We start from the raw sequence: 13,012 nt of genomic DNA on the forward strand, positions 1-13,012 counted from the left end.
AGGAATATCCTTTTAAGAATGCAGATCCTAAAGATGCACACATAGAGAACAGCCTTTAGGACACAGGAGGGAAGGGGAAGCTGGGACAAAGTAAAAGAGTAGCATTGACATATATACACGACCAAATGTAAAATAGAAGGCTAGTGGGAAGGCGCTGCACAGCATGGGGAGATCAACTTGAGGCTTGATGATGACCTAGGGGGGTGGGATAGGGAGGGTGGGAGGGAGGCTCAAGAGGGAGGGGATATGGGGATATATGTATACGCATAGCTGATTCACTTTGTTATCCAGTGGAAACTGCACAACATTGTAAAGCAATTATACTTCAAAAAAGATTTGAAGAAAAAAAAAAGAATGCAGATTCTGTTCAGGGTGTCTGGGTTGATGCCTTGATAAGATGTTGATGCCACTGGTGTGGGGACCACGCACAGAGAAGGAGATTGTGATAGGACCCCTGCTGCCTGAGCAGAGAGAAGCCACTCTCATGTAACGTGTCATTAGTGCTCATTAAAATACATGCAGGAATCACGGCCTCCAAGGCTCTGAGAGCTATTCCACATCACTTGATAGGGGACGTAAATGAACCGGCTCTCAATCCCTTTAGTAAAGAGGAATGTACTTGAAAATTTATCCCTGGGATTCCAAACCATTAAGAAAGTGATGTTAGTCATATTTTTTTTCTTAGCAAATTTGTAGCTTTTGAGCTAGAAGAGTGGATAGGCTGAAGGACTGGGCAGACAAGTTGGAGAATAATCAGAGACAATTCCAGTTGGCAGACTTATTTCACAAATAAAATCTTAATGCTTCACAATGAGGAAAAGGGGAACCACCCAGAACTAAGTGCCTCCTATGGAAACAGGCCCTACTTCAGACCCCTTACACTGACTCATCAAATCTGTCTTGTAAAATCACGTGAGAAGGTGGGCTAGCTATTATAGCAGGGCAGACTTACTGGTTGTTTTAAAAGGCTCTCAAAAGCTTGGACTGAGGTTCCATTTTCACTGTCTAGAAGAAGGCCATGGGAGGGGGCTGAGTATTCTACCCTGCCAACTGTATGAATGCGTGTAAGGACTCCTTCTTAGGTACTGTAGCCCACTTACAGGACCACCACCCTTGGAAAAAGGATGAGACTTGAGGAATTCTAGTACCGGCTCAGTCTCAAAGTCAATCAATACCCTTGCAGATGACTTTCTGGACGCCAGCCATCTACCCACCATCCCAAGTCCCACTACCTTCTGTGACATAACCTGGGGAGTTACACAAGCCGTAGACATGGCCAAGGGATTGCTAAGGGCCACAGTAGGTTCCCTAAAGGTGGTGAGATCATCCTTGGGTTGGCTGGTGGCCAACAAGATGACTGACTGGCACTGTCTTTCGGGTGGTAGACACTGATCTTGGACACATTGCAGAGATGAGAGAGTTCCCTGACTCCCGTCCTTATCGCCCTTAGATTTTTTTGCAGGTCATCTCTTTCTGGGTTGTCTGGGACTTTGCTGGTTTCAACAGTGAAAGTTCCATGTCCCAGGAAAACCCCCAGTCCCTGGCAAACCAGGATGGCTGGTCCCTTTTCAGACTAATGAGGTCTGGGTGGTGAATAACTTAAGTGGGAAGATATGAAAGGCACAAAAAGCCCAAGGAAATGGGAAGGGAGAAATTTCCTGGACCCTAACAGTGATTTAGGAGTTGGGATTCATTAATAAGGATATCAAAGAAAAGGCTGTTTGGAGGAAGAGCTTGAGGGTTAAGAATAACTAAGAAGCTTTTCCTATAACTAGCTGACTTACAACTGGGAAGTGTTTCCTTAATGACCTCGTGACTTGCCTCCAGCATCATTGAAATTCCAAAGATGGAGACAAAGGAAGAAATATCCCCTTGTGCTTGTGTAGTAGACAAGAGCTTGACCATCAGCTCCAATACTCTTCTGAAGATGAGCCAATAGGGAAATTGTGTGAGAAGCACCAAGGGATAAAAAGAGCTAACACTCTTATGGAAACTACTCAATCAGGATACAAACCTTAGGATTCATTTTCTGAAACCAAAGGTGCCAAAAAGAACTAAATTCCAAACTATAAGCTAATACTAAATTTGATATTTAAAAAAAGAGAAAGAGGAAATCTTGATTGAAAGTCTACATGGGACCAGTCACACACGTTGAACCCTTAAAAATAACCAGGTACTAAAATCCTAAGAACACCAAACCATAATAAAGAGATAACAGGCCTGGTTTTTTTGGACTCTGTCTCTGGCATCCACTTTAACCAAGCAGGATTAATTCATGACCTAGGAGCTCCATGAGCTTATGTTTATTTATAATATTCAATATTCCCTTAAGCTCAAATGTTTCAAATGGAAGGTTGCATTTTGATAATGCCTGTTTCTTCATTAAGATTTCATCATCCACCTACATTAAAAAGCCTCTCCCTACACTTTGTTGCTTTTGCTTTCACCTTGTTTATTCCTGCCTTATTTGCTTAATCTTGAGATCCTGGCTTCCCAGGCACTCTCAAATTTGAAACAAGCAAAGTTTGTGCATTAGCGAGTCCCAGGCATGCATGATTTATGAAAGGCAGGTTTCTCGGCACAATTTAATGGTATAACAGAGACTTTGCTTTAAGCATTAAAGTGAAAGTCAAGAAGTGGCAACAATGGGTGGGACATTAGAACATAGAGTGTGTAAAGAAGTTTGGGTCGAGAATTAACCAGGTCTTACTTAGTCCATTCCTTAATCTATGGACTGACACTCTGACCAATTTAATAGGTTATAAGGAGCCCTGACTTTTGACCAACTAAAAAAGTACTTTGAATTGTTATTCTGATAACTTGCCCAACCAAATTCTCATTATGTAAAATAATAATAATAATAATTTTAATTGTTAACATTTATATCAGTGGAGAAAACAACCTCTGTGGCCAGTCCAAAATAAATTTGTTTTCTCTTTCTTAGGCATCCTCATCATATTTAAGCTGTTTCCCATCATAATAGTTCTTCCTCTGAAAGTCTTTTGTAAATCAGTCTATCAGTCAGTTACCAGATATTTGAAAGAAAAATCAAAACCTTCATAATATTAAGAAAACTATCCTTCCTGAGTAAAGTTAGAGTCCAACTTTTATTATATGCCCATGATTACATAAGAGCTCAATATGTCTGTTCTTCTCATTATAAAATATGACCTCAAATAACATAATTTTTGTTTAGTAATTATGACTAAAAATATACTAAGAAAAATAAGTTAATTCTTCCAAATGATACCTTGCATTTGAGATGTTTCAAACACTTCACACACAAACAAGTAATGTCTAACCCTTCTTTGTGGATGGCTAAATTGAAGAACCCATGAGATTATAATTCAAGTCCTCAAACAACAACATAATCATTTTATATCTAAGTTTTGGATGCGTCATTCAATGATTGTTCATAAATGCTTCCAGAAGACCTGAAAGGTTTCAAATCAATATTAATACATGAGGATTGATAAAGCCCATGGCTTGAGCAAACTCAGGATTCACAGACACTCTGAAACTCTGCTTTCTACATAAGCCTTCCATAACCTTTACGGTGGAAGCAACTCTGAAACCACATTCAACACTCAGGGCACTTGTCCACTTCAGAGAACATGGGCCACGGGATAGAGCCCTACATGACACAGAGACGCAGTGGGTTACCTTGTAGATTTTGCAATGGCAGGGTCATAATGCCTCCGGCTGCAGCTGCTGCTACCAGCCCTTGGATGTTGGTGAGATTCGCAGTAGGCAGTGTAAGGACCAGTCCTTGCTGCCCTCCTAGCTGTCCGGCCATGTTGAAGGGGATGAGGATAGGCTGGTTGAGGGCCGGCGTGCCTCCGGGCATCACACCCGCGACAGCAGAGGCTAACTGCTGTGCCGTCAGAAGTGGCTGCAAGGAAACAGATAATCCCTGCTCACTGTCCAGTGGAATCAAGACACGCATTTTTAGAGCATTTTTCTTCCACTTAAGCTGAGTCAGAAAGTTCCTGAACAAGTAGCAAAGACACACGTTCTATTCCAGAAAAAAACGATTGGCTTGCAGGAAAAAAAATTGAAATCGTATTTCATTAATTGTTTTGAAAAACTCCATTTGGTTTGGAAAGCTTAAATATCTTTCAGAGTAAAACCCTACACTTGTATATTATTCTTCCAATGGATATTCACTTGATCCTACTCTTACATATTTGAAACTCTGCTAATTTATCCTGTTGTTCCAAAAAGAACTCATTGGAATCAGTGGAATTTATTGATTCAAAAAGAGCAATGAAATACTATTTTCATCTATTAAATTAGCAAAAATAATGCAAAAGGTTTACACAATGCTGGTAACTCTGTAGTGACACCACTACATGCGTTCAGGACAGGTGGACTGGCATAGGCAGTTTGGAAAGCAGTTTGAAAAATCCATATCAAGGGCTACAAAAATATTCATCCCCTTTTGACTCGGAATATACTCCTAGGATATGCTTTTGAAGATACAATTTTTTAAAAAAGATAAACGAATGAAAACACGCATTACATTTTAAAATACATAAATGTTGAAAAATAGTTTGCTATATTGTTAGTACTAAACTTGGTAAGATATTACATGGTCTTTAAAATGGGTCATTCTGACACCTCTAAACAAATAGAAAATATTTATGAGAACATATAAAACTAACTGGATAATAATTAAGCAAGTGATGACAATCAAATCATTATTAAATGGTAAAATTATATACGTATGAAGACAAGACCTAAAAAGGAATACAGAAAAACAAAAATATTTGATATGGATACATTTGAAAAGCTTTAAAAATTTTCTTTTGTTACTATGCTAACATTCTTTGCTCAGTTAAAACGTCATTAAAAACACATGTTTATATCCACTGTTTATCCAATAGCCGTTATTTGATACAGAAAGGCAGCTGCACAGGTGTGCATTTCTGGGCACTATATGTATCTGAGCTCAAGTGTGAGCTCAGGTGGGGGTCTTCAGGGTGACATGGGAAGGATTCCTTGTCCAGTCAGGGCTGATGACTGGAAGGGTCACTGATCTTAGCACCCTTCACCCGGGACTTTCATTGCACCCCTGTAGGAGCCATTTAAGACCTAATCCCATGCCCATTTTTCTTCTAGAGGAGCCAATAAAAAACTCTCATTGGGGAGTTTCAACTTTTTTGTTTTGAATGCATTATGATTCTATAAAGTAAAAGGTAACTTAGCGTAGGTATAGTACAAAGCCCAGTATTTAGTAGCCAGGTACTATTCTAATGGGTATGAACTCTGAAGTCCTCCCAATGCCATACTGAGAGTTAGTAACTTGCCCAAAGTCACATATCCAGAGGAGTGAGGGGGCTGAGATCCAGCCAGGCTGCTCCAGAGCCCACGTTTCACCCCCTCTGTTACACGGAGCAGATTTGAAGAAGTGGGGCAGCTTTATTTGAAGAATAAGAGAAGGCTGAACCCATTTTCTGGCCATTCCCTAAGTCACCCCTCAAGGCCCCTTCCAGGGAGCCCTCTGAAGAAGCACTGGACTTAGTTTTAGAACCACTTAGTTTTAGAACCACTGCCTGGACTCTGTGGGCCCAGCTCCCAACGTATCTGCTAGACTTTACTAAATTCTCACACAGTAACTGTGCCTCTCTTAAAAAAAAAAAGTTACACTAAAGGACAAAATAAACACTTTTTAGGAATAAGTAAAAAATGATAAGCTGGGCTTCAGATTGCTGGCGTCATGTCACTATCAATAGTGATACAATGATGAAAAGGAAGAAGGCAAATGGGCAGTCCTCAGACTGTGTACAGGCCACAGATTTGGGTGGTGGGGCCTGTAACATGTTTTTTGGTTGAATTCATGGGCTTATAGCAGGGCATGCACTGTCCAGTTTGTTCCAGTGTTCCCTGATTCTTACGTCCAGGTCTGTAGCGCTACATTTCTAACCTGGAGGCATTAGAGTTTGTCACCCTGGTATGTTCTCTCACACACACACACACACACACACACACACACACACACAATGTCACAAGCATGAAATTAGAAAGGGCATGGCCTGAAGAAGCTGGTTTCTGAGGTGCCCAGTCAAACTCCCTCTAGGCTCCATAAGAGATCAGGATCTCCCCAGGCTTTCTGTCCTGAGCACAGAGGCATTTTGTGCTCTGGATGGACGTTGGAATCTGATGCCATAGGGAGACTTGCCGGCAGCTGGAACAAGAAAGTCAAGACCAACTCAAGCTTTAAACTTGGGCTTTCAAGCCTGGAAGTGATGAACCCCAAAGTGCTGAGACTGATTAATTTCCAGGAACCACAATGACAACTAAAGAGAGAGAAAGGCTCAAGAATTAGCTTCTTTTTCTATAAAACTGGGTGAACTCTGAGAGCTTCACACTAAATGACAGAGGTTAAAAAAAAACAAAACAAAAACAGCCAAGTCTTTTATAATTGTGTTCTACATCTCCATATAGCCACACCAGGCTGCAAAAAACAAATATTGGACTTTAAAAAATAATGAATGTATTTCTTTATTAATGCAAGAGCTATATGTGATGTACAGTATTGTCAAACCCAATAAGCTGAACTTGCATTAAAATTGCATTAACTTTTTTATATTAAATCACGTCTTGTATTTCAAAAATGGCTATAGTAAGGTTGAAATAACTTAATTTTCTTCACACTCCAGTCATTAAAGTTTTACTTTCCAGAAAACTGTGTGGTAACCAACAGCACAACTGTAGTGGGTTTTAAGAAGGAAAAAAAAAGTTTCCGAATGATTAGAAAATCAACATTCCCTTTAAACAGAGAGAAGAAAAAATAAACAAAAATAGAGAAGAGTTCTGCTAACACATTTCTTTCCTTGATGGTATTTAATAAATAATGTAGTCATACAGTTTCCCACACAAAAATTTATCACCGTCTTTGCTCTGTTGGAGTTAATTGGTTTTAACTCATTATTATTTATTTGGTTATTTATATGGTTAAACCATCCTAAATGCAGCCTAAATGGAGCAGTTGAGAGATACTGACCTGCGGCCCAACCGGGAACGGGGGGTGGGTCTGACTGGCCTGGTGTTGTTCAGGGGTGCCTGGGTCTGACAGTGCCGGGTTTCCTCTGGCCCCTGGAATTCAAAAGAGAAGTGTGCCCTTAATATAAGATCCAGCCCAGGAACTGCACATGACCCCATTTCCCTGTGATGTCACATAACATTAAGGCACAGATGATTTGCCAGAGTGCTTTATCAATAGCTGCAGTGCTCAAATCACTTGTCAACTGCATACATTATGCTAACGGATGTTCAGGATGGACAAAGTCATTCCAAGAGGGAGAAGGCTGTGACAGCAGAGAAAGTGACACCATCATCAGTCGCACTAATAGGCTTGCATTATACATCAGTTTGTAAGGGGTGTGCCAACGTGGCCTCCGTGTGGCAAACGGCATGCTTTATGCATAGGCGGGCAACAGCTAATCTAATTTCCCAAAGCCAGAGAAAGCATGATCTCAGACATGACCAAGCACATCTATATTATCCCTTAACATGGCTTCATACCCTTAAGCTCTTTCTCCATACACACGTCAGACACTGAATCTTATGGCTGCATTTTCCTAAAAGTAAAGTCTTTTTCTTTTTTTTTTAATTGAAGTATAGTTGATTTACATAGTTTCAGGTGTACAGCATAATGATTCAGTTATACATACATATGTATACTCTTTTTCAGATTCTTTTCCCTTATAGGTTATTACAAAATACTGAGTATAGTTTCCTATGCCGCACAGTAGGTCCTTGTTAGTGGCACCTTATGTCCTAAAAAGCACATGGATCTTCTTAAACAAATTTCCTGGGTGCTAACTGACCTCCACACTACCCCCAGGGACCCCCACTACAGTGAGCATAGAACGTAATGTACCTCCTTTGCTAGCATCCTGTTGGATGCTAATCAAAATTCCACCAAAACAGCAGACCTTTCAAACCTTAAACATTATAGTTTCTCTGTGTGTGCGGATGTGCTTTGTTTCGGGACAAACCATAGAAGGTCATACAGTGGCAGTAACAATAGATACATAAATAAATAAACAAGCAAACAAATAAATAAAGCTAGCAGCCATTTTTGAGGGTTCTTAGCTGGTAGCTTTTGTTTTCGTGGTGGCTGAAATCCAATTCCAAGCCATCCTTAACAAGATCCTCTTTCCTGAAGTTTGTCCTGTGAATAGCAAGTGGAAGACAATTCAAACCCTGTTTACTGGCGTGCCATGAACGACCAAGAAAAAAAGATATGATTCTGTCACACTTATAAATTTTAAAGAAGGTATTATTGGCTCATTTAAAAAAAATTCTTCTATATATTCTCCAAAGGGACAGACTTATAAATAATGGAAATGTGGAAAAAAATACTTCGGCACATTAAGCTACAAATAAAATTGACTGCTACAGATTATTCAATTGACTTCTATCTCCACAGCCATGTGTCAATCATAACAGCATTTTATAATAGGATTAAGCAATAAATGTGCAAAGCCATTATGCAGAAATCTGAAAATCTGATTAATTTGTAATACTTTTTTGTGCAGAAAGTCAGGAATGGACATTGCTTAGGGAATACTTACAAGCATTCTATTGAAATTCCTAAATTGATTTGGAACAAACTAATAAAAACACAGACTTGCTGACATTTTATAAAGTGAATTCTGTCAAAATATGTTTGGCATTTTAATGATTGCTGTCATTTAATAACAAGGGTAAGATGACCCATCATAAGATGCCCACAATTCCCCCATAACGTGCAGGAAACCTTTCTTCTAATTTTTTTATGTGATTTACTTATTATGCTTGAGTAGCAGGGCATTTTAAAGTGGAAGGTGCATTATGCAGTGTAAATCTCACAACTTCAGTTCTTACAGACCCAAGTCCTACTGTGCCTTAGAATTCTCAGTGAAGTTTCATCTACTTTTATAGAGCTAACCAGGTCCCAGAGTGATGCTTCTGGTCAATTAGGTAAGTTCTCAACCGGTTAAAAATCCGCTTTGGTTTAGTTTATGAAGATGTTTAAAAAAATTGGTTTGTTCCTTATAACTGCCAGACACAGATTTTTACATCCGACTCTGAAAAGAGAGTTTGACAATGCACAGAGAAAGAGAAAAACCTTTTTACACAATTAAAAAATACATATTTTAATTAAAAATTGTTTTCTATCCTGTGCCAGGCCCTTCTGTCTCACACTTCTTGCATGTGTACTGGACTCACTTTTGATTCTGTTCCTAATGACACATCATGGTAATGTCTGGGATCTGTTGCATCCAGGCACTGTGTCAACAAGATTGTGTCTTTGTTACCCGTAACTTGACACAGATTATATCTGCTTACATTGTATTCTCTGCTGCTGGAGGCTCTCACCAGCACACAGCAGCTTGTTTGGAGGCTGGTTATTCTCAAAAACCATGTTCAGTGCAGTCCAGGGCAATTCCACACAATTTCTTGTGTAAAATGAAGTCTTTCACAGGCTCTAGAGGAGATTATGTATGCTCTCCTGCCTGGATCAAAAAGTAATGTTTCTTCTTAATGCGCATCTCCATTTTCCCCGAACACATGTATCACGCTTAACCTTGGAGGGCCATAAACTAATCTGTCTGGGTTGCAAGGCAGCTCCCAAGTCAGGGGCCTTCTCGGAGCCGGAGGGGGAATCCAGCAGTCAGAAGGAGTAAATGACATTGGCTAAGGGTTTCAGAGAGATTTGAAGCAGCGTTCAGATGTAAGTTAGCAGAGAATTTGAGGTTAGATATGGACACCGGTATGAAAACATGAACTTCAATGGGTTGGGCAGGTTCCTCCTGATCAGGGTCCCAGGAGATATGCTACCTCTCTGGAGATCAAGGAAGCCCAGAAAGCTCTCTGTAGCCTGTTCTGAATTTAACAGTCTGGGCTTTTCAGGCAGCAACTGTGGGCTCCCGGAGGGCAGGGCCTGTGTTCACTGGTTTACCGCTTCACGGCCAGCCCTTAATGTAGGCAATGTTCACATTGATTGAATATTCACTCAATGGAAATAGAAGTTGGGCTTTTAATTATAGGCTGGTGTAATTCCTTTAAAATAGGTAAGGGCATCTATTTCACTAGTTACTGTTGTTTAGCATAAACCTTGGAAACGTTTTAAATTATTAGCTTCTTAGAAAATTCGACCACGGTTCTGATTTTTTTGTTTTTTTTCTTGTTTGTTTTTAATTTTTATTGGAGTATAGTTGACTTGCAATGTTGTGTTAGTTTCTGCTGTACAGCAAAGTGATTCAGTTATACATATACATTTATCCACTCTTTTTTAACCTTCTTTCCACATATACATTACTACAGAGTATTGAGTAGAATTCCCTGTGCTATACAGTAGGTCCTTATTAGTTATCTATTCAGATTTAGGTACTAAAAGCAGTGTGGTGTACAGGTTAAAAGCAAGGACTCAAATTTGAAACTCTACTTGGGTTGAGATTTAGCTCTGCCACTTAACTAGGCATGTGAACTTGGGCTGGTTTTCCAGTTTCCTCATATATATATATCAGCTTCCTCTCATAAAAATAATCATTTGTCACTCTTAGGTTTGCTAGTGAGGATTAAATGAGCACATATATTTGTAAATGTCTTAGAACAGTGCATGCTTGCCACATAAGTTCTATTTCTCTTGACTACTATTATTTAATAAGATTTAATTTATATTTAATAAAATATTTAACATTATTTAATTTGCCCATAATATATACCTGCCCCAAGTCAGCTCAATACACGTCCCATGCCTGTGTGTGCTGTCCACCTTTCCTCATACACTAGCCTAACCCTGTTCTCTGTACCACCTGATAAATGTCTGGATCTGAACTCAATGATCAGGTCTTTAAGAGTGTATGAATAGAGATGTTGACATATAATGCTTCCAGGTAATATGGCACAAAGATACTGGCAATTTGCTCCCAAATTCTCACCCAGAGCACAGCTTAGACCAGCAGTTCTTATCCAGGCCTATGAATCAGAATTGTCTATGGAGTTTCCTGAAAACACATAAGTTCACATCCCTCATGAGCATCTAAAGGGTGGCTCATGTGTACATTTTATAAAACTCCATTGGTGACAGAAGACCACAGGGAGAAAACAGCGGCTTAGATGCTGCCCAGGCACGTCTGACCCTCCTCTGTGCTGAGGATGCCATATACAATTAGTTTTAGGACAGCAGATAGGCCACCAGCCAGAATCACTCCCTTGGCCCTCCAAGTTCCTTCACCTGGAGCATTCTTCCGTCGTAATCCTGGTGGCCTTTTAGCTTAGCAAGGAGAAGATGTTAGATACTTCTATTCTTTTCACAAGTATACTTCAAGGAGTGCAAAAACTGATTTTAAAGGGGATTATAAGGACTTCCCTGGTGGTCCAGTGCTTGAGACTCTGCACTTCCACTGCAAGGGGTTTGGGTTCAATCCCTCGTTGGGGAAGTTCCACATGCCGCACATGTGGCCAAAAAAAGTAAAAGGGATCATAATATAAAATTTAAAATAGCTACATTATATTTCTTATTTCTTTTCTAACTTTATCAGGTGCAATTAATTATGTTCGCTGAAAAAGCAAATGAATTAGTCTTCTATAATGTTCACTGTTTTGGTCTTCATTCAGGTTTTTTTTCCATTATCAAAATGCATTAATGGGCTTTAATTTTTGAGTGCTTAATTTAAAAATAAATAATAAGATGGCCAGGAAATAAAAATAAATTAAAATAAAATAAAATAGCTGTAGAATAGGAGTCACTTCTATAAATACAAGGACCCCGACAGAAGTCTGCTAAGGAAAGGATAGGTCATAAATGCTGGATACACTGAAAGACTGATTAGGAGTTTGGCTGGTACACTGCGATTAAACAATTTTAATTGTTAAAATGCCTGCTTGTCAGAACATTTGTTCATTCAACACCATCTTTCCAGTGTTTATTTGTATCCAAACTCTACAAATCTGCCTGCAGCTCTCTCTGCTATGGAGGGCCTGGACCATTTGGAGAACTGGGGGTTAGGGGTGAGGGGATGACACCCCAGGCCCTGTGCTTCTCTGAATGACCATCACCACATTCCTCATAGCAAGTTAGTTTTCCTTTTGAAAATTAAAAAAAAATTTTTTTTTTGTATAAGGGTTTTTATTAATTAAGGTAAACAAGAATCAGTACCTCTTAGCAACTCTAAAATAGATGTGCATTCCAGGATAGAGTTTTAAATCCAACCCCCTCCACCATCACCCCCGCCCCCACCTGCCTTTTTGGAGTTGACACTCTTAAATAAGTCATTTTAAAAAACAAATAGAACAAACATATGGATACCAAGGACGGGTGGGTGGGATGAATTGGGAGATTGGGACTGACATATATACACTATTGATATTGTGTATAAAATAGACAACTAATGAGAACCTACTGTATAGCACAGGGAACTCTACTCAGTGCTCTGTGGCGACCTAAATGGGAAGGAAATCCAAAAAAGAGGGGATATATGTATACGTATAGCTGATTCACTTTGCTGTACAGCAGAAACTAACACAACGTTGTAAAGCAGCTATACTCAAAAAAACAAAACAAAAAAACAAATAAACCAAAAAACCAAAAAAAAACCCCAAAACCCAAAAACACCCCAAATAGAACATTTTTAATCCTGTGAGGGCATACTCCTTTCTGGATCCTTACCCCCTTGCCTTTGAAAAGAGGATACAAGGGGTGGGGCAGATTGAGGAGAAAGCAGAATTGCACATATGAAAGGCTCATCAGGATACACAAGTTCCACTTTCTCCCATGGGTTGGGCATCCTTCAATACTCAGTGCATGAGATTGCCTCGTTAACAACCAATTCATTTTTAACAAATCAGATTCTCCAGAGGGAGAGTTTGGGTTTCTGTCTGCTATGCATTAGCACAAACATAATCACAAGAAGGTCACGGGGGTCCCTCAGCTTTTTCTGGTATTTATACCTTTCCTACCCACTGTTTGCTGTTTTCACCAGGGAGTGAGGTGATGCCAAGCTTGCTTGTTATAAGA

The 13,012-nt window shown here is 39.6% G+C and overlaps 1 protein-coding gene across 2 annotated transcripts in view; it reads right to left on the reverse strand.

Annotated features, from left to right (window-relative positions):
- The window catches only part of POU6F2 (POU class 6 homeobox 2), a 470,305-nt gene that overhangs the window by 244,823 nt on the left and 212,470 nt on the right, over nucleotides 1-13,012 (reverse strand). For both annotated transcript variants that reach the window (XM_057733429.1, XM_057733430.1), the window contains 2 exons: nucleotides 7,007-7,098; nucleotides 3,664-3,892 (listed from right to left, as the gene is read on the reverse strand). In XM_057733429.1, the coding sequence (XP_057589412.1) occupies nucleotides 3,664-3,892; nucleotides 7,007-7,098 (321 nt within the window). The remainder of the gene's footprint in view (nucleotides 1-3,663; nucleotides 3,893-7,006; nucleotides 7,099-13,012) is intronic.

This window comes from Hippopotamus amphibius, chromosome 4 (assembly GCF_030028045.1).
Source record: "Hippopotamus amphibius kiboko isolate mHipAmp2 chromosome 4, mHipAmp2.hap2, whole genome shotgun sequence".
NCBI classification, from domain to species: domain Eukaryota; kingdom Metazoa; phylum Chordata; class Mammalia; order Artiodactyla; family Hippopotamidae; genus Hippopotamus; species Hippopotamus amphibius.